The sequence below is a fragment of the Nothoprocta perdicaria genome, unplaced genomic scaffold (assembly GCF_003342845.1).
Source record: "Nothoprocta perdicaria isolate Ctin4 unplaced genomic scaffold, notPer1 scaffold_19, whole genome shotgun sequence".
Classification (NCBI taxonomy): domain Eukaryota; kingdom Metazoa; phylum Chordata; class Aves; order Tinamiformes; family Tinamidae; genus Nothoprocta; species Nothoprocta perdicaria.
This window is the reverse complement of record NW_020455093.1, coordinates 3,748,880-3,771,610: the sequence shown is the minus strand read 5'-3', so window position 1 is coordinate 3,771,610 and position 22,731 is coordinate 3,748,880. Positions and strand designations below refer to the sequence as shown.

Below are 22,731 nucleotides of genomic sequence, written 5' to 3'. Positions count from 1 at the left end.
CTTATTCCCTGATCGCTTTCCTTTGGCTTGCCTGACAAAGCTGGGGCCGCTGTGCCCGTGCCCCGCCGTGCCCATGGATAGGTGCCCATGTCTCGGTGCTCTCTCGCGCTGTCCCAGCTCCGCACCGGGCCACGGGCGGGCGCTGGTGGCCGAGGCCACCTCGTGTCCCTGACGCCCATTGTGAGGCACTGGTCCCGCTGTGACGCTGGTGGGCAGGGGCTGTGGGGCACAGGGCAGCCTCCCTGCCTGGCTGCCACGTGCCCTGCACCTACGGGCACAGCTGGACAGGGGCTGGGGTTGCCAAGGGGCACCAAGGCCCACGCGGTGCCCCCAAATGCCAAGTTCCCCACGTCCTCTGCACTCCCTCAACCCAGAGGGCCGCCTCCTCCCTAGGTGTCTGAACGGGGCAGGAACATGGGAAAGGGCAATCTCGCCTCCAAGCACACTCAGGGAAGGAGTTTGGGGAACGATGCCCTTGCCTAAGTAGCAGGAGAGCTCTCCACTTGTGACACACGAGGACAGTCCTTGCACGGCCTTGGGGTGCCACAAAGGCCGCAGACAGCAGCCTGCAGGCAGCGGCATCGCACCTCAGCTGGGCTCCGTGCCAGGCTCTGCACAGGGACTCGGATGCAGAGAGGCTCACACCAGTGTCTGCAGACACTCAAATAGGAGCAGCCGTGTGCGCAGGCTACACCTCAGTCCTGTCCAAATGCCTTTAAAACCTGCAGCAATGTCTTTCCTCTCGCTCCTCACCGATACTTGGCTCTTGAGGAGATACCCAAGTCCTTTTGCTGCAGTTGGCTCCCCTGAATCAGGTGCCTGAGATGTGTGTGGCAGAACAAGAGACTGCACCTCACTGCTTCAGATGGGTGTGTTTGGCCACGAGGAGCTGTGCCCCACAAAGGACGTGAGAGGAGAAAGGCTTTTTAGCTAATTACTTGATGTTTAAGGATCCACACCACCAGGACCCATAAGGGTCCACCCCAAAGAGCAGGAAGTTGAGCAAAAGGTGTCATGATCTTGCCCAGATGACCAAGCTACTCATGGCAAAGCTCAGATTTAAGAAGGAAGTAGAGACTGGAGGCAGACACGGGTCACCTGGGAGGCACACAGGGACACTGCGGGACACACTGTGGAGGCACAGGGCTGGGAAGGTCCAAGCCTTCCTGGAGATGAATCTGCAGTCACTACAGCAGTGGGTGAGAAAAAAAGTTGGTTCGTGGAGTGTGTGGGCCTGGGGGCAGGACTGCCCTTCTGGGCTGCCTTCCTGGTCCTGTCACTGACCTGTTGGGCCACCTCGGTGCACATCTCATAGGGTCCTTAGGACCTTCAGCCATTAGATGCTTGGTCACCTTACGGATTTTCTTCTCCAGAGCTTGATGCATTGCAAAGGGATGAGCACCCTCCATTTTGGCTACAGACAACGAGTGTTAGCGTTTCATGCAGCATGTTTGTCAAACCAGAGCTAGGTTAGCTGGAAAATCCCTGGCAGGCAAGATATAGGTCCCTTTGGTTTGTGTGCAACTGGGAAGAGCTTTCCCATCAGCAGCTTCCAATAGGGACTCCTTCCATTAACTATGTCAGGGTAGAACCCAGTTTGTCTCCAGTAGCTCTTTACTCTCAGCTAGGAAGCTTTACGTAGCAATGCTAGTAAGAACACTTCATTATATTTTGAGTTTCCAGTAGCAACTGTCTAAAAGTCAGGGCATTACATTTGGCCTTAATGCTTGAGGTGCTTTGTTAGGATTCTATCAGAACGTCAAGCTGCAGAAGAATAAAATATCTTTGTCATAACCACTGAGAGAAAAAGGTGATTGCTGTTTTTAACATGACATCTTTTATAAATAGAACCATATAGTCATGGAATTAAATATAATACACAGTAGTTTATGCAAGATGCCAGTACTAAGAAGGGGCTAGAAATAACTGGTGAATCTTCTAATCCATAAAGAAAAATTGCAGGAAGATTTCAGCTCGTGCCAAGAAAGTCACTGCAAGCATGAATACAAGTGTTTAATTTGCATGATAAGGACTGCCTTCCCTTCCAAAACTCCTTTACCTTCTTTCTGCCTACTGAAATCAGAAGAAACGACACTGCAGACACCATTTATTTGATATATTCTCCATGCTACTGCATGGAAAGGAGGTAGGACCCATAAACATCTTGGGCCTTGAGTACTTTATGCAAGACACTAAATTCTCCTCAAAGCATCTGTATTCAATGCTGGTTGCCAATATGGGGCAGGATTGTGTTCTGCATTTCCTTTGTCCTGCAGTCAGCCTCTTCACTCCACAGTAATTCTGCAAGTCTGACTCTTCATCCATTGCACTTCTTCAGTTATTTATTCAGTATCAAATTCTGCTCTGTGGAAGAATGTCCTTTAGATGCACCTACTGTGCTGTCACCCGCAACAGCAAGAGGAGTGTAGGAGGGAAAAGGGGGTATCACCAAAATAATCTACAGTGCAACAAGTTCCTAGGACATGAAGGACGGGCAATGTGACCAAGTGACTTGCTGGCCGCTGCCACACTGTAGAACTGAGACCTTGCTGGAGAACCTCATGATGACGGGGCCAGGCAGTGCCCCAGGCCCACGCGGCATCAGCTTATGAGTCCATGGGACACGCTCCTCATCAAACACTGCCTGTGCTGGGGCAGCGATTCTCCTAACCAGGTTTCTTTAATCCAGCAGTTTGTGTCACTCCTGACTCATGCTGCTTCTGTTCTCTAGATGCACCAGCCCAGCTACCCAGCCGTACTTGCTCTGAACTCAAACTGGACTGCAAAATCTCAGACGCTTGAGTGCCAAGTTGTACTCTGAACTACATGGTGAAAGTTAAATTAATTCCACCAAAAAAAAAAAATATATATATACAGAATGAATAATCAGACATAGGTCTTTCATTCCATTTACCACTGACCTGTACATTGACTGATCAGTGTCTATAAATACCTCAAGGGAGGGAGTGAAGGGGGCCGGCCTCTTTGCAGTGGTGGCCAGCGATAGGACTAGGGGAAATGGTCACAAACTGAAGCATCAAAAGTTCCACAGGAACTTAAGGAAAAATTTCTTGACAGTGAGGGTGCCAGAGCCCTGGAACAGGCTGCCCAGGGAGGTTGTGGAGTCTCCTTCTCCGGAGATCTTCTAAACCCGCTTGGATGCCGCCCTGTGCCCCATGCTCTGGGTGACCCTGCGTGTGCAGGAGGGTTGGACAAGATGATCTCTAGGGGTCCCTTCCAACCTTAAGGATTCTGTGATTCTATGATCCTATGATTTCCATTCTCCATGGAACTCTTGGGTTTCTTTACTCTCACAAGTCACACAGCTAACATTTACGATTTCAACACTGGAAATTGTTTATTGTCCCTTAATTCCAAGAATTGTGCAACAAACAAAGCAAGCAAGTAACCATGGAAATTGCGGTACAGGAAAAAAAAAGTTTCAACAATATGAAACTGTGTTTAATTTTAATTATTGAAAATGCCAATCCTTCATATACTGGATGTGGCTAATTCATTAAGTATATACAGTAACTAATATAGATTATGTGCTAAAAGAGAAAATCCTTACTACTGTCCTGTGCTTCAGTTACTCCATTTCTCTCTTCAGTCTCTCCTTTCCTTTCTCTGTCTTTATGCTTTTCCTTCTTCTTGCTTATGTACATCCTGCTAAAACAAAAATCAAACATATGCTTCAAAGGGGGGTATGTCAGACATACCCTCTGCCCAGGGCCATTTTTATGTAAGAAGAGCTCAGAGATATGGTTCTAAGTATCAGTCATGTTTATTGTCCTGTTAAGAAAGGACTTTTGCAGGGTACTGTCCTTGCAAATTCTGCGAAGCAGTTGTGTCCTGCTGATTCTAGGAACTTTGTTAGGAAGCCACCAAACAGCCAGTCCATGAATACATATTGGATTGTATAAATTACAGCAAATATTACTTGAGTATGAAAATATTTCCCAATTCATATATTCAAAGTGTATAACAAACTGTTATTATCATAAAAAGCTATCAAACGTGTAACTATATAACTTAAACAATCTAGCACTTAGAGCAGTACTCCAACGGTTTAGTGACTCACCTGAGAACAGCACTGATACATCCCTTTGAAACATATATTTTACATAAAACCAGCACTGAGCTCAAAGTAAAATATTATTCCCTAAAAAAGGTGCCAAACTCTTGTGTTCACCTCTCTCCTCACTACCCAGGCTCCATAGAGCCCTGTGATACAGCAGAGCAACCTGGACAAACAGTGTCTTCATCCCCAGGACATGGGGATGGACCATCTTCCGAGATGTGAATTTAATCCTATGGGCCCAAACAGGACATAAAACACAGCTTGTGCTTCCTGGGCAACACCTTCAGGTGCACATTGTGGGGACAGGGTCAACACATGGAATTACAGCCTCGATAGGTCATGTCTAACTGTCTGGGTTTCTCCAAAGATGTGGGTGGCTGATGACCCAACTAAAAAATTTAAGAGCATTTTACCATGCACCATTCCCTGTTCCTTTGTACAAGTACTCCTCAGCACACAGGATTTTAGCATCCTGGAACTTTGAAGTTAAATAAAGAGCCTCTCAATGAAAATAAATGCCCACATAAGTGGAGGCAGGATTAAACTCTTGTTTGGAACTGAAATGACTTTAGGCCCTCGCCTTGCATGGCCAGCAGGTCTCTAGGACACTGGCACTCATTCTGCAATACTGAAGATGATACCATTTCTCCACTAAAGTTTCTTATTGCTCTGATTCTTATTGTGATATCAACCAGATATATGAATTTCAGTGTTACCTTAACACTGGTGCAGTCTTAGAAAGACACTTCATTATTTGTTTTGGTGATAGTAGGTAACTGCATAAGTCATGATGCAAGCTGGAAATGCTGAAGAGTTTTCCACTCAACTACCTATTTCATCCTAGTACCCATCTCATGAAGGCCTAAGATCTAAGACTTTCAAAGAATGAAAAAAAAGTTAAACATATGAAAAGAAAAAATGCTTCCCCTGAATATTTGAAGATTTTTTACTTAGAAAGTAACTTGAAGTAACCAGGGCCTGTCTTCAATACCATTTTCTCAATTCTTACACATTAGAAATATTTCTGAAGCAAACTTCTTACAACCCCAAGATTTCAGAAAGCTGAATGTCTTAAGATCACTTTTTTTTATAGGAAGAATCTAAATTTAAAAAAAGTCCTCAAAAATATGGTAAAATATCATTAAGTTGCACAGACTTTTTAATTTTTTTTTTTTGTGAAACTGATAGTCCTTTGTAAAGAAGACAAGAGATACATACATACACTTTCCAGTACTTCTGCAAGGCTTTGGGGAGTAAATTTGAATTCAATTGAATTCTTTTATGAACTAAGTTCAAAGAATTATGTAAAGCTCCAGTCTATGATGCTGTAAGATCAGACACCTGCGGAACGAAGAACTGAAGGGCCCAGACACAGCCAGGCTTTCTCTGTTGACCCTGATAAAGAAATTCCACCTTTGGAACACCAAGAAGAAGTCCCCTCTCCACAGCTCATAGCACTTCCTTTTAGGAAAGTCTGCTTTCTCAATGCCAGCTGTCAAATGTATTTTTATACTTACTGATTATTTGTTATTAAAACCAATATTATTTAACACATTCTTTTACTTGGATGTGAAAGTGCTTTAATCAAAACAACATGTACCTATTTATCAAAAGAAACAAAATACTGCAGTAAACACAAATCCAATAAGCCAATGACTTTTTTTTATTCACTTTGTACTACCACAGTCTAGTCTGAACATTTTTTTTCCCTCAAAGTCATGCATATTCCACTGGACAGTACAAAGTATTCACGACAGTAACATTCAGATGCATTACTTGGGTGACAAATAAAAATGCTGGAATACTATACTCCTGAAATAAAGAAGCAGGCATATAGTTCTAGCTCCAGCATCACATATTGTTTTTAAAACAGCCAACAACCAATTTTTCTTTCCATAACCACACAATAAGCATTGTACCAGGGAAAGATCATGCAACAGATATTCCATTAAGTTCAGATGTCACACTCACACATTAACCTCACAATATTTTAATATAGCTCAAGTGGTTGCATCTATTTAGAGCACTGATTGTGGAACTGGGTACCTATAATAAATAATGCATTCACTAAATCAATGATGAGGCATTCCCTTATAAATAACTGCCAATTCTAATGATACATCAAGACAGTCCTCCCTATAGACCTAGCAACTTTCTACCCAAAGCTCACAAAGTCAACAGCAATTACTGAACACATGCAGAATAAAAATGCCAAAATGGTATCTTAAGATTAAAATTTCAACAGACGAAATATTATGCTGCACACTTAGTTGACGTTTTAGTGCAGTTTGGTAAGGGTATCACAGGTTGAGATATTTAATCATTTGGCATCTCTTGCACCATGGAAAAAAGTGCATGGTCTTTACTGGTAAGGAAGGAGGCTTCACTGGAATATTTGAAAGGAATAAATATTGTATCTCCCAATAAGAAGGTAAAGCCACAGAGTTATTTTCCTGGTGAAAGCCATGCTTGTGTAACACCTGCCCCTGACCAATCCTCTGCACTGCAGTTTAACCAAGAACCATACTTCCACGCAAGGACAGGTACTGCAGAAACATTTACTGGCAATACAAATAGGAGGAAGATCTGAAGCACTTCGGCATCTTGCAAAATTCATTTCTTCTTTCCAAGAAAACGACTGAGAATAACCTAGGTCTGTTAATTACTGAATTGAAAGTTTAAACTACACAGCTGACACAGCCTCACACTGCCAAATAACTCCCATCAAGCGGCCACTCCTGGGCGTGCCCTGCTTTGACCTGCCACCCATTCACAGGATACTCTCTCTCTCTTCTCCGAAGCCGGCCCCGTCGGAGGCAGCCACCGTGTGGAGCTCAGACGAGTCTTTGGAAAGCCTGGCATAGCTGGAGCGCTGGCTCCGCTTGTGCGCCGCGCTCTTCAGGTTCTCGTTCTGGACCGTGCTTGAACCAGAACTTGAGCCAGGGCGCAGGATTATTTGAGAAGAATCTCGGATACCTTCTGTTTCTTCAAAATTTTGATTGGCCCTGTTGGTTGGAGCGCTGTTGTTATTTAGTGTTACCGTGCTAGGGGTTCTGTTTAAGTTATAGACTTTCTGGCACGCAGGCCAGTTCTCTTCTGGGCTGCTCGCTATCAAGCTGCTTTCAGAGGGGCTCTTCTTATCTTCTGAACAAATAGACATGCGAACCACAGCTGGATCCTGAAGGCCACTAAGGCTGTGCGGGATTCCTCGCTTTCCACTGTGACTGTCATCTTCAAGCTCAATGAGATTTGCCTTTTCTAGCTGGGAATCATCTGCTCCTTCGTTATGGAGGGAATGGTTTGGAGAACTTTCATTGGATCTTACGCCGGAGTCAGAGGAATCTTTTTTATCCAAAAGGGCATCCGTCAAATACTCCTTTGCCTTGATGAATGTTCTGATCGGTTCGGGTCCATGTTCTGGGGATTTGGGCTGCTTATCTATTTTGCCATCTGCTTTCTTATCTTTACCTTCCTTAAGAAGTGGAGTATTATCCGATTCTTCAGTTCCGGATTCATCTTCATCACTTGGAAGCTTCTGGTAGCGGAGCGTAACTCCCTTAAGCTTTATATCTGCAGCCTGGAAAATGCTTGTTCTTTCTGAGGACTTCTTTCCTGGGAGAAGCTTGGAACCAGACTGATCAGATTTTTCATCCTCTTCAGTAATAGGATCCAAAGGAGAAGCATCATTAGTAGAAACTCCTGACGTGCTGTAATCAACAACATCATTCCTCTTCAGCAGGAAGGACTTTCTTCCATCATCTGGTTTCTGTTCACCGTCTTTTCCTTTTTCTTGTTCTGCACTTGAATGCAGGGACCCCCCTGACGTGCTCTGCCCCATATAGAAGGCAGAGGAGCTGTGAGGGGAGGACCTGCCACTTACTGTAGTGGAATTAGCACCCCCTTCTAACTGTGACATTTGAGCAATATATTCTCTATACGCATCTCTATACTCAGCCTGCACCTTATCAGTGAGCTTTGATATTTCAATACTAGAATCTTGGGAGTTAAGACTTGAAAGACTTGGAGTTCTGCGAGTCTGTGACTGCAAAAGGGGGAAAAAAAAAAAAGAAAAAACAGTTAAAATTGTTCATTTTAACCTTCGTTGATCCTTTTAATTTAAAGAGCTGAAAAAGTCCAGCATGCTTGTAGGCAAATTTTTGCTGTGAACAGATTAAGCAAGATCATTGTAAATGCTATAACTAATCTTAAATATGTTTATTATAATCAGATATTTGCATTTATACCCTTTCACAAAAATTACAATAACTCATTTTTGTTGTATAGTCCCATAACAGAAGTTACACAACAAAACAAGTATTTTATACAATGCAACTGAGGTTGACTATAGACCTCTTGACTACAGACTATAAAAAATCTCAGATAGGCAAAATCTAGTGTTTCCTAAATACAGACAAACTACTTTCTCCTTTCTTTTGATTTAAACTAAGATACCTCCGTGGGCATTAAAAGCACTAATTAAATTTGCATTTTAAGTAATGTTTTAGAAAACTTTTTCTCATCCTTCCCCCTGTGATGTTCTTTCTTCACATCTTCTGTGACCAAAAAACAACATGCTACTGGCATGAAACAGGCCACTTGGTTTTGAAAAACATACATTGATACTCAACTGCAGAAGATGGTGATTAAGAGGTAAATCTTATCTAAGTGTATGCATGCCCGCACACCTACATAAGCTTATATATATTTATATACATATATATATATATATATACACACATACACAGAGGAGGGGCGTATATATACGCATCTCAAATCCCCTTCTAGCAATAACTTTGAATACTAACAAAAATACTATCTATAACTAATGATTTGGTGTGCGTTCCTGTTTTGTGATTACTTTAACATTTCCTGATTTGGACTCCTAAAATCAAGAGACGAAAATGTCTCTTGTATTTTAAAATGTATTGTATTTTAAATGTATTTTAAAAATGTATTTTAAAAATACTATTATTTACATACTATATATGTATTATTTAAAAATACTATACTAAAATACATGTATTTTAAAAATACTATTATTTAGATATTATCTACTCATTTATCTCATTGTGTTATTTCTAGTAATCAACCAGATCGACAAGAGTTCTGTCATGGATTTCACATACTTACGCTGATTTCTAAGAATAGCAAATAGACCACAACCTATGGCACAAACAGTATTTACAGGAGGACATCAACTGTGCAGTGCATGATTACATTTGCTATCACAGTACAAGGCTCTCATAGCACTGAATGGTCAACATATTTGTTTAAAAACAAATTAATAAATAAATCTGTTATCCTTAGAATGTGTGACCTCTGACTTGCACTCAGCTAGAATATTTCATGTTCATTCATGAAATAGTCTAGAATATTTCATATTCATGATTTCATATGATGTCTGAATACAATGGTTAGCAAAAACCTTGCAGGACTCTGCACCAAGCCAGATGAGTGTGGTGTAACAGCCGTGATGACAAATCATAGCTGTGGCTTTTTTTCCTGGAGAAAGCACTGCAACAGATGAATAGTTTTCAGATGGCAGAGGCTGGAAACTTTATTAGCAATTACAGTTAAGAGTTTATACCTCTGCAAAGCTTCAGTCTTTGGCAAGACTGAGAACTGAAAGCACATGAACTGCAGTAGACTTATTTCTTGACCTAAATCTAAGAATGGAAGAGAAACCTTATCACACAGGTAAGCAAGCCAGGCCCCCCTGTTAAATACCTGCCAACTTAAGTTACTGTGGCGCGGAGGAGCTTCGTCGAGGCCGATGGTGTTGAGCTCCTCGAAGCTGAAGTTGAGCGTGTAGGGGGCCTGGGCGGCCAGCGCCGTGAGCTCCGTGTGCGGCAGCTCGGCGCCGTGGCCGGCGCGGCGCGGCAGCTCGCCGTGCGCCAGGGCCGCGGCGCCGAGCTCCGCCGCGCCGCGCGCCTCCTCCTGGGCGCCCTGGCTTTCCGAGCTCCTCATTTCCAGGATCTTAATGGGAAAATAAAAAGCATGATGTCATCACATAATAGAAAAGAAAACTCTCAAAATAATTAAAAACTGGAAAAAAAAAAAAAACAAAAAAAACCCCACAGGTAACCAATTCAGTTTTAAAACTGTACTTCCCCTACACGAGAAAGATCTCGTTAAAGACCTAGGGCATTCATTCTTTATTGCAAATCACACTGTAGCACTTGAGATTTTTCTTTTATTTACAGACTATTCTTATTACTGTACAGACTCTTAAAAGAATTTATATGCCGTAAACAATTTTCAATAAATTCTTGTAAAACAAAGTGCTAAATCACAATTTTAAGAGCAGAAAACGAACACTTCAGTTTTACAGCTTTAATAAACTTGAATCTGACTATAAACGTCTTCCTGTAATTCTCAAGTGTTTTCAAGACTGATTTAGCAGTTCTGAGATGTACTGTAGTTTTCAGGAAGCAAATTGGCAGTAAGCTAAAAACACTCAGAGAAAACAAAAAATAGAAGTTCTGAGGGATGCATATCCCTCAACCTAAAACAGTCATTTACTCACAAAACGTGAGCAAGAAAGAAGGGAAATCAGCTACATATATATGCTTCAATATTAGTACTGAGTGCAGCTTTCCAAGATTACACAGCTATATGTAGATCTATTTCACTCCATGATTCGTTTTTAAACCTTAGTTTCCCTAAGAAATGGGGCTTATGCACTTGTTTGCAATGCATCTCTAAAAGGCTGGACTGTCTATCCCCTCTCTCAAATCAACTTGGAACTCCCCATCCAAGTTAACGGAGAGGCAGTGGTCTCAAAGAGGACTAAGCTGTGGCAATTTCATGAAAACAAGTAGCTGAATTCAGGAAAAGGAGGTAAGAATGGGGAAAGAAGGTGGCAGCCACCCATACAGGAAGGGAAAACCTTATAAAAAGAGGGAAAAAATTCAGCATTCACTAGCAACTACAATACAAAATCCCTGGGCAGCCAGCTCTCAGTTGAAGTGCTCAACACAAAAAGATGAAGCTACAGTCAATGCCCTCATATTTTAAGATAATTAAGAAATACAATCAGGGAGGAAAGAAAAAGTAAGGTTTATAACAAGAATACTAACTTAAGATTACTAGAATATTGAAGAGAAAAATCTTACCATGCTCCTGAACAGGTGCCAATCACCAAAATTCATATTCATTTCCTTCTTCAGTTCGTCAGTGTTGCACTGAGCCAAGACACGGCCATTTATATTTGCCTAAAATGATATAATTAAATACTGTAAGTTATCAAGACAAGATCTGTGGAGTAAGAAACCAACAGACTAACTTGGTAATTGAAGTTGCATGGAGTATAGTAGGGAAATTCCCCAAATATCCATTTTAAATCCAATCCCATATAATACATTTAAAAAGAATATTTACTTGTGATTGCTGATGGACTAGGATACATCACGGGAAGAATGTAATAGAAAGAGGAAAGGAACAGAGAATGGCTGTAGAATTTGTAATTAGTAGAATCAGTAATTCATCTTCCATGAAAACATGTTATTAAATTTATCAAACAAGGACCAGAAAGGCAGTGCATTCTATCAATTGGCATAAGGAAACAAGACACTAGTGGTAAAAAGTTTTTATAGACAACAAACTGCATCTACTGTCATAGTTTTCTCAAACAGAAATAGGTTCTTTTCCCATAGCTAAGTAGATAGTTTTAATCAAACCAGGAAAAAGTCCCGAATGAGTCTTTCTCATTCTTCCCTTTCAGATCTGGCCCACTTGCACTGAGAAATGCAAGAAGGCAAGTAAGACAGATCTCAAATGAGGTAACGTGCACATTCTTTCAGGACCCTGGGACCACTGGAAATTCTTGCAGCTGGGCATACCAAGCTGCACTCTGACTTTCAACATTTCTCCTCAAAAACTTAAGTGAAGGATCCATATTTTTCCTCTTCCTATGTATGGGGGAGAGGTAGAGAATGGTGAGAAAAGCAACAAAGACAGAAATAATTCTGTTTTAATGTGTCAGAAAAAAAGAGAGAGTAACAGAAATTGCTCATTGGGCTTGTCTGAAGCAAGCAGAGGTGGATGATGATAGGAGAGGAAGGGAATCTTCCTCACCACTCTGCCATACAACAGAGGAGATGTGCCAGTTTCTCAGAGATCTGCCACCTGGATATAGAATGCATTGACAACACACCTGAGCTACTGCTATCCCCACACAGTAGTTTTGAAATTATTTTTCATGTTTCTTTTCTCAAAATAAAACAGTCTCATCATCAGCAATCCTCTAATCCTCAGAACGGAATTTCTGATTCCTTTCTTGCAAGGGAGCACTATCTCTGAAAAACACAAGCTTTTCCTAAAAACGTGTTTCCAACTCAGTGTGTATGGAAGTAATAAAGTTTCAACATTCAGTGTAAATTTCCAAGAAAAAAAAAGGCTTCTGTCCAAGTATTGAAGACACCAGTGGCATTCAGCAGATACCTTTCTTATAGTTGCAGAGTACTGGGGGAGCATGGTCTGGTCCAGGCCATCTATTTGCTTGAGCTTCTCGCACACGGTTTCCACGCTCATTGTGCTCAGAGGCACGTGGGACGCTCCTGTGGTCGACCCTGGGCCTGCTCCTGCTCCCTAGAAGAAGTAAAAACAGATGGGTGAGAATTGTGCAGGCAGCCAGCACGCCCAGGGCTCCACAATGCAAACACAAATCAAACTGTGCAAAACCACATTTTTAAATTAACAAACAAGAACGAGGCTGGCCAGGCATCTTTAATTAATAACAGCATCTCTACATAGTGGGAAGCATTTATTTTGCTGTTTATATGGCAAATGACAAAGCAGCTTGAGTCTTACCTATGTGAGAAAATACACTCAAATGTTATTGAAGAAGAAAAACACAAAAAAAATAGAACTATGCAAGCGTTAATCTGTTTCAAATTCCTCCTCTTTTCTATTGATTTTAGTAGCTTGTTTCTTCTTTTTAAAATTTTGCATGTGATTTTGAATTTACTGTTTTAAAATTTCTGGTTTGGCGTTGGACAAAGATAATCTACAGCACAACTCACTGGATAATGTCACCAATGTCTGTCAGTTTTGCAGAGGTCCTTTCAGCTCCATTTATGCAAGATCACCTGGGAGCTGCAAGCCACCTTCACAGTAGAGAACTACAGGGAAACACTGCCACTGCCCTCCAAAACACTGAGCAAGTGTCATGTGTCTGCAGCTTTGGCCAGATTCAAGGGGAAATTATTCACAGTTCATATCTGGAAAATGAAAGTTGCCCTGATAATGTCGCCAGCTTCTAAGCATTTCGAAGGAAGTGCAGAAAGAAAATAAATGGACAAGTAAATGAGGCTCTTAAGACAGTATGTCCTCCAGGAAGCTTGTCTCTCATGGACAGAAGCTTGTGCATTAAGCAGCATGAAGTGCAAAGCTCTAAACAGCTGAGCTAGTTAGGCCAAATTACTGACACCAAAGCCAGAGCTCGTGCTATCAGCAGCGAAATACTTGTACCCACTTCTCTAGGACATGAGGGCTGCCCTCTCCCTAGAGGATCAAACTTTGCAGACCATACATAGGAAAGAAGCTCATGTGGGAGGCTGCAGAAGAACTTCTGAAGCTTCAGAGCTGCTCATCACATGAGTAAACCTTGGGATGTAAAAGTTAATTTTGAATATCCAGAGTTCAAGTTTGACTATATTCCTCATTCACCACTGAAGACTATTTTTATAGTGCTAATACATTTTCCCCCATTTCTATTTAATTACTCCAAAGCTATTTAGCTTCCAGAATTAATATGAGTGCCAAAGATGTTTACCAATGAAAACAAGACATGTATTATTCTGTTGAATAATATTAGCCATATCTAAATTGTCTAAAACAGGATTTTAGAAGAATCGACTTAACTATTTAAATTTCAAATCAGCAATCCAAAATCTCATTCTCTGCTACCATTTAACCTGAGAGTTATTTAAAATCAATCATTTTTAGAGACGTCTTGCTCTGGGGAGCCAGGCATTTTTCCCACCTAAGCTACCCAGAGCTGCACTGTTTAAATGCCGCTAAATGCAGCTGTGTTCAGTTGCAGGTGGGCTTGAAGGGCAGTTAACACAGGCAAACATTTCTGGTCACAAGAACTGGAGGGCTCTGGGCCTAGAATTAACACACTTAGGTGGAGACAGATCCAAGGCTCTAACCTTTGCTTTGGTACCATGTATGTATTGGCATTTAATACAAATAAGACACTTCAGAAACAAAAGATGCATCCCCTTTTTTCTAGGTAAGAACTCTACTTAAAATACTGCATAAAATGTAAGCATTCTGCTTGCACTAGAATCGGGGCACCGAGCACCTATTTCTTGTGCAGACAAGGCAATTTCTCTTCAGATTCTCCAGTGTCTCCCTAATTAGGTACCTGTAACACCTGACCAGTTGGTATACTAGGTGCCTGTAACACTTAACCAGTGTTGTATTTAGGGGCCTGCAACACCTAACCAGTTGTTCTATTAGAGGCCTGTAACACCTAACCAATTGTTACCTTAGGGGCCTGAAAGAGGAAGTTTAGATCTTTGTTAAGCTTAATTTTTAGCATAACTAAAATCCCCATCACGTTAAGGATATAAGCCAACGAGCAAAAGATGATGACAGGATGAAATTTCAACTATTTACTGCATTCCTCTTAATGCAAATCTATGTTTTTTCTTTTTTTTTTTTTTAAACTCTTTTTAACTTTTCTTCAGATTACCAAATGGTTTTGTCTATTGTTTCACCACACATGAGTTAGATGATAATACATCAATAAACACAATTTGATAGTTAATTCAAAAAACTGTTGATTTTTTTTTTTGAAAGAGAACTTATCAATTAAAGTGAAAAAAACAATTACAGCCAAAAGGAGATTATGGCATTGCTCAAGTAAATGATTCCAAAGCAATGTGTGGAATTTCAATAGCCTTTGTTCCCTGGATCTATTAAAACAGTACCTATTGTTAGCCACAAATAAATGTAGAAAAGTTTTAAGCACTTCTAATTTAACAGTTCTGCTTTAAATTAAAATACTTCTTTCCCAGTCAGAGGCAAGTCATTATTTCTGCATGCATTAGGAGTTAGTTTAGAAGCTGTTCTTTCTGTGTATATAAAAGTACACGAAAAAGTGCTAAAATATTTAGACTATTTTTGTTAAAGTGTGAACTGTTTGAAATAGACACATATTAACCCAAATCATTCATTTTGTAAAGAACTGTCTGAAGAATAAGTAATGTAACAGCTTTAGGGATCTCGTCATCGCATAAGTGAATTAAAACTCCACTTAAACTGACACATTTTTCAGCCTTGGTGGTTTTGCTCCGGATGCTTAGGGAACATTAGCCTGAGCAGGAGTTGCCATGCAAAAGCTAAAAGCAGCTTGTCAAAACAAACCTCGGGGCTAGTAATGAGCATTAGTTTAGAGACAGCCCAGCATGAAGTGCCCGTGTGACAGCTCCTGAAATGGCTCTGGCAGGAGGCAGCGGTAATTCCCGGGAAGCGGCTGTACCTGTCGCTGGCTACACGGCTGCCGGAGAGGCACGAGACACAGCGGAGAGAAACAACAACTTCGAGTGACACAGCGAAACACACAAGGGCAGGTAAAGTACAAGAGACATCAAGGTAAAGGCCACATGCATTCGACTTCATCAGCAAACTGAGACAGAACGCAATGGTTTTAAGACCTTCGTAAAACACTTGTAGTATATGCTATACAATTTTCCTATGAAAAGTCTACTATTTTTTGCACTTGCAAAAAAAAAAAAACCCAAATTCTTGCTGCATTTCATTTGCAGGAAAGCTTTGCCTTGTGTTTCTGATGGAAAACTGCCGGTAAATGAAGATTTTCTGACCACTTTAAGATTACATTATATTACCAATGTACCTCAGTTAACTACAGAACCTTATTATCTAAGCATGCAAAACACTAGAATGGCAAAGGTATTTTTAAGAGCAAATAGAGTGAATATTAAAAGCATAATACTGCCACAATAAAGCATCTGGAAAACTCCCATACTGCCAACCTTTGGTCATGCTCAAGCTTTAGAAAAGCATGTCAGGTTTCTTCAAGGCCCTTCTAGAATTATCTACATGCAAGGGGCCATTTTAGTTCTCGTTGGAAGAACACAAACTGTATCTTCAGGCATTAAAAATTAAATGTAGTATGAAAAAAAAAGGTATTTAAAACAGTGTAATTATATTGCAACGAGCCATATCCTAATGCATCGTAATTAACAATGCAAACTAAAATGGCCAACTAAATTCATTACAGGCAGGCACTACCAACGCTAGCTCGACTTCTGATAGGTATTAGTAGATGCTATGGACATATATTGGCAACACTATAACCCAGTGACAAAAACACCACAGAAGTTCCTACAGGACCTGTTCGAAACAATAACGTGTGCAACAGGGTGAGCAGCAGGGGCTGTTTTGCCCTTTTCTTGAGAAAAATCATGAAGATTCCATGGGAAAAATGAAAAATAGAGTAGTATGGTCTAGCTATTAACCCTGTATGTGCCAGGTGGTTGGACTAGAAAACTTCTGGAGGACCCTTCCAACCTTAAGCATTCTGTGATCCTATGGTAAGAACTGATGTCACATGGCTCATAGGTCCCTTGTGGTAGGACAGGTAGGGCCCACACTCACTTACTGCTTTGACATCCAAGTTTTGCTTCATTAAGTAAACAGCAGTTTCTCTTGGGGAAAATTAAATACGTTTCCTCAAAAACTAAGGCTTGAGACTGAAAAAAATCTCATTATGAAAAACAAAATTCAAATAAGGAAGGTGACAGAAGGCAAATTATATAGTTCATTGATGACAGCTCTCAATCTATTCACAATGCATTATGTTCTTTTAAATGGTCCTTATCTTTATACCAATGTAAATCTACCAATTTTCATTAAACTAATCTAGATCTACATTAACTTCACAAGCCAAGTGCTTAGGACTTGAATTTTAGAACTTGACCAGTTCTAATGTCAGACCAAAATCAAGGGCAAGGGCCTTACTCTCTAGTTTCTGTTGCTGATCCTGTATTATTTAAGCACACAAAATAAGGATTCTTCTCTACTTGGCTATTCTAATTCTATGGCAACACTTCTGGCCACTCACCAGGCTTGCGTGAAAGACAGTTTTGATTCTACATGTTCTTCTCTTTTCCAGTCATCAAACCAGTGGCAGCCCTTTGCATTCATTAACTATTTCATACATCTTTTTAGCTCACTTCATTGCTTTGTAAGCATCAATTCATGTATTGAGGTATAAGTAAAGGTGTATCGTGTATAGCAGCAATGATCCATCAAATGAGAGCGTCCTAAATAGCTGGATAAAATTACTGTATCTATCACCCATATAGCTGGATGAAATTACTGCACGCATCATCTGTGGATAATTGCAGTGCCTCAAACACTAATACTGTTCCCTTTCACAGAAATTTGAAGAAAGTCTGCAAAAGAAGTGTGTTCAAAAAGGGGTAAAATTCTGATGGGGCATCCTAGTACCCAGTCCTGACTAACACCATCTTTGTGAAGAACACAAGAGATTTTCAAAGAACCTGGGATAAGACTAAAAACATTCCAGAATATTTCTATTTCCACTGCCGAAAGTGGCCAAAATCACAAAGAATTCCTATTTATTTTTACGATGTGGCTTGGTTCATAAGAAGTCAACAACCTTCTATGCTGCACTACCCAGATTCACAGTAGTAATCAGAATTGTAAACAAGGCCTAAAAATAATAAAATCTTTTATTGTTATTTAACAACAACAACAAAGTTAGTGATTTAACTCTTTATTTTCCCACATGCTGCCAGTGTATCACATAACTTGGATGTATAGCTTCATATAGTTTGAAACAGCAGGTTACACATGCTGAAGATGCAGACTCAGGGCAATAAGTACCCACCAGGCCTGCCCTGGGGCAGATGTCTGCCTTTGCCCTGAGACTCCTCCAACCATTCCCAATTTCTAACCCCATCTCCCCACTCCCACACTCCCTCCAATCTCCAGGCCAGCATTTTCTCAAAAATCCTTTCATTTTTCCCTCATATTGGCAAGCTGCAAAGGGCTGGCGTAGAGGCTGGATGCTCCAATAAGGACCCTAACATGGGGAAGGCACCAACAGACCCAAAACATCTTAAAGGACTTCTCCTTTAAGGACTCCTTTAAGAACAGACTTAAGTACGTTCTCTTACTCCTTAAGAGACTCTCCTTTAAGGAGAAGTCCTTCAAGAGGTTTTTGGAGCTGCTGATGCCTTCCCCCCAGGTCACCCCTTCATCCAAGGTACCAACGACCCACGAGAAGAATAAGTAATTGAGGTCAAGCTCCAACTGTGGCCAACATCTACTGGCAGCAAGCTATTCAGAAAATGATTAAAACTACATTAACCTTTTGCTTTGGCAGTATATAAAAATGTATTAACTTTTTGCTTTGGTAGTAAACAGTAAATGATAATTTTCCACTGATTTCCACGGTTACAATAAAAAAAAAGATACCTGTAAATAACACATCTTCGTGTGAGTATTTACGATAAAATAAAGACAAGTCGTGGAAAAGAAAGACGTTAGCATGCTGACTTAAGAATCAGCTTATGATCTAGACTTTTTTATTATTATAGTTGTTTTTATGGAAAGTTCTTTGTACTTTATGAACAGCAACAGCTTTATAGCACCAACCTAGAAAGCAGGGATGACTTTAGGTGTCACTTTAGGTGACTAAAGGAGGAAAGAGATGCAGGCCAGCTACTTCAGTCTAGAAATCTCAGTAACGAATGGCCCACTGCCATTCCTTACTCCATCTAGCTACCACAACACTCTTCATGGAAAACTCTCCACAGCTACCAGGAAAGGAAAGCAGAAACTACAGGGGAAAAATATAATACACCATATAAGTGAAATATTAGCTCTTAAATTCGCTCACGAGCTACATTAGTCTTCAACTACTCTACCTATTTGCCCACCAAAGCCATTGATGCAGTGTTAGTGACTGCAGTTACGATTAATGCAGACTCATTACTGCTGAGAAAGCAATGAGATGCTATAATTTCCACACCACATGACTACTCATTTACCATCGAGGGGTCTGTGGGTGAAGAAAGACCCTCATCAGCATCCTCCTTGATAACATCCTAACAACAACAAAATATTACGGTTCGGGTAAAATGATTAAGAGCTCAACAAAAATATGAAATAAACAACGAATGAGAATGATCTCATAATAATATAGAATTCAACAGAAACAATTATGTGATTAAAAAAATAAAAACCTTTTAACAGCTTTGTTCAATGGGTCAATATTCTAGAATTAAAGCAAACAACAAACGAGGTTTTTAGCTCATTTCTTAGCTCTCCTTAGCTCATGCTTCCATTTAAACAGCAATCTATGTCAATAAAATAAATATTGTTAATAGGAATTTTATTCTATAGGAACCTAGAAGTGTGTTCGTTCTTACTTTTTAACAAATATATAAAGGTGAACTGTACGTACTTAGAAGAAAAACTTATAATTGATACTTATACATACTTATCATAAAATGTATTTTGTTTTTTTTTTTACTTGAACACTAAAAAAAATCACTTAGGCCTTCCAATTTCTTGCACTCTTTGCAAAAGCGAAAGGTGCCATTTTACTTCCTCCCAACATGCCAGAAATTTATTACTGTAAAATTTGCACGTAACATTTACAAGTGGCATTCTTTTTCTCATGCAACTACACCACGTCCATTTATTTCCTGCACCACAGTTGGTGCTGCCATGAAAACATTTTCCTGACAGCCTTGCATGTCATACTCCTCTAAACTTCTGAATTCTGAAATTAAATCTGAAGGATTTAATTTTCTTCTGCCAATAATTCTTAAGGTTAAAAACAAAATACATTTTACATAACATGTTTATTTAAAGTATTTATCAAATAAAGCTTCTACTTGTCTAGTACTGAATCACCATTAATGAGCTTCACTTTGCATTACTCACTCTACTTATTGTCTAGGTTAGTAGGCGAATTACCCTTCAAAATACTTACTAGGCCATTGTTCTGATCCCTGGACAAACTCGTTTTTAGTGGTGGACGTGAGATGAGATGAGAACTGCCAGGGTAATACCTTGGCATGTAAAGGTATGGGGCAAAGAATGGCTATGGGAAAAAAAAAAACGTAACAAAAAAGGGACAAACAATTACACAAATCAAAACGTAATACTAAAACAAAACTTTTTTCAACAAAAACACATCCAGCTAATTCATAATAAACACTGCAATTACTCGCAGCTTTCTTTACTTTTTGCATTGAATAGAATTCAGTTCTGAAGTGAAACCCTCAAAATCCCTCAGCAACCGTTCCCAAAACCTATGGGTGCTCTGGCATTGGCTTTCCTGAAGAACGGAGTAAAAATGTTTCTGATGGTCACACTGTAGCATCCAGTCTGAATACAGGAAAAGGACTATCTCAGAACTACTAAAATCAAAACTAGATGTTCAGTATAATTTGTAAACTTTCATAATACCCAAGGCAATAGGTACTATACATTTTTTGTACGATTGGCATTACCACAACTTCCAGCACTCGTCGTAGCCATTCTGGAGGGTTTTTTGCTGGAAGTAACATTACAGCAGACAATAACTGACCTTTGCTTTGTTTTAAATATGCCAATACATATTGTTCAATCTACGTATCATTTTAAATGACAATGTTAATTATCAAACATATGTCTCAGAAACATTTTTCACACAAAAATATTTCTTTCTCCACAAATATCAGTTAAGTGTAATTACACTTGATGTTACCATATCCCTTCTTACTCTCTTTTGCAAATGAATTTCATGAAAACAAATTCAGAATATCCAAAAAGACTTAAGAGCACATCAGGGTTAGGAGTCCCAGTGGGAAGTTAGGCTATTGGTGGCGCTTCATGAATTCACCTGAAGTCAAAATTACCAACAAATTCCTGTCTGAACAAAGCCGGTTTCCCTCCACGTGTGGTAATAAACTTGGTGTGCATCTCTCCCAAAATTCACCAAATGACATCAGCTTTATTTAAGGACACACACTCCTTACATGTGCCTGGAATGCCACTCACTGGCAACAGTCGTGCGTGTGTGTAACTCGTGGGCTTCACAGCTGGCAACGAAGATTAAATACAAAAAAGCGCAAGCTACTTTTCCAGTATCATGGAATTTTGTCTTATCTGTGAATTTTTGAAGTCTGTAAAATTAACACTTATTTTACTCTTCCTTTCTTGAAATAAAAGATTTATCTATTATCTATTCTCTTTTGGAACAGTGCAATATAGTAGTAATTACAGGATCCTCAGTCTTCAGGAGAAGTAAAAATAAGAAATTCATTGCTTTTAATTCACTATGCAGTTCTTACAAAATATGCATTTTTTACTGCAGATTTCTGGTATTTTTATATATAACATTTTTAAAATTAGATTATCTAGCTATTAAAAACAGCAAATATTACTTGGCCTGTGTTTCTGCACATGACAAGCTTCTGAGTGGTCTATGCACCACATTCAGAAGAGAGCAAAACATTTTAGCAAATGCTGGCAAACACCCATCTATGGTGGGGAAGAAAAAGAGCAATTACCCATCTGCCAAGGGGTGTAATTTCTTGAAATACTGCACTCCTCTAAGAGTTAAAAACACACAAAATAAAATAAAATATCAAAAAATGAGAACAATAAAAAACCTTCTTTGCATTGAGGCAGCTGACCTGAGAAATAAAGGTCTGATTATGCAGCAATAGCTCGAACAGCACATGCTACAACTTTGAGCAATTTATGGAAAAGCTCAAAAGGCCCCATTTTTGCACTCTCTCCGATGTGACTATCACAAAAACTTCACCTGCTCTTCCAACCCATGACATGTTTTGCAACCATCCGTCTAAATGCAGAATTCCACGTCACAGCTGCCGTTCCCCATGAACTTTAAACTAACAGAACTCAACAAAAACTGTTGCTGGGAAATAAAAATCACATGACTACTCCCTCTGCTTATTCTCATCATGTGTTTCATCACTACCCAAAAAGTGACTAATCACTTTTTCTCTCTACCAGAAAAATAATCCGTTTAAATCCATTTCTATAATCTATTTAAAATCACATTTTTTTTTTTCCCCTGGCAAGTGTGCTCTTATTGCAGATTACTTGCCCAGCTGCTTTTTTGGGGGGCCACCTAATGCCCAAGGCTGCCTCAGGACAGCAGAATGTTTCTCTCAGGCACATGCAGATCCAAGTTCTCATATCTAAATTTCCTTTCATTTTCTGCAACTTTCTCTGGCCTGTGTTACCTCAACTGCATCTTGAGGACCAAGTAATAGTGATCAGCAGCAGCAAATTACCTCCACCAAGACCTGATTTTATGAAATGCATCATCACTGTGTTGTGTTTGTTTTTTTGAATCAAGATGCACAGAATTTGTGCTGTGATGCAGAACAAGCCTTCACATACTATAATTTCTAGTTCTTACCCTGCAAAATCCCAATTAGACTGGCTTTCCCATAAGACAGTGGCTTGTCACTTCCACAGGGGTTTGTGATAACAATAAATTTGGGAAGCTGAACTGAAATCCAGCTTGTAGCCCGGGAATTAGATAGAATTGGGTGATCTCACAGAACCTTATGTTACTACTAGGGAGAGTCTGATCTTTTATTACTATTTAACACAAGAAG

At 40.0% G+C, this 22,731-nt stretch overlaps 1 protein-coding gene across 4 annotated transcripts in view; it reads right to left on the bottom strand.

The window, feature by feature from the left end:
• Positions 1–5,819: 5,819 nt before the first annotated feature.
• The window catches only part of KIDINS220 (kinase D interacting substrate 220), a 54,839-nt gene continuing 37,927 nt past the window's right edge, over positions 5,820–22,731 (bottom strand). The window contains exons 24-29 of one of the 4 annotated variants that reach the window (XM_026037104.1): positions 20,085–20,195; positions 19,135–19,191; positions 12,524–12,670; positions 11,197–11,295; positions 9,809–10,057; positions 5,820–8,123 (exon numbers count right to left, since the gene is read on the bottom strand). In XM_026037104.1, the coding sequence (XP_025892889.1) occupies positions 6,852–8,123; positions 9,809–10,057; positions 11,197–11,295; positions 12,524–12,670; positions 19,135–19,191; positions 20,085–20,195 (1,935 nt within the window). In that variant the 3' untranslated portion in view covers positions 5,820–6,851. Of the gene's footprint in view, positions 8,124–9,808; positions 10,058–11,196; positions 11,296–12,523; positions 12,671–15,572; positions 15,591–19,134; positions 19,192–20,084; positions 20,196–22,731 lie in introns of all 4 variants that reach the window. The other 3 variants (XM_026037105.1, XM_026037106.1, XM_026037107.1) reach the window with 3 other exon arrangements.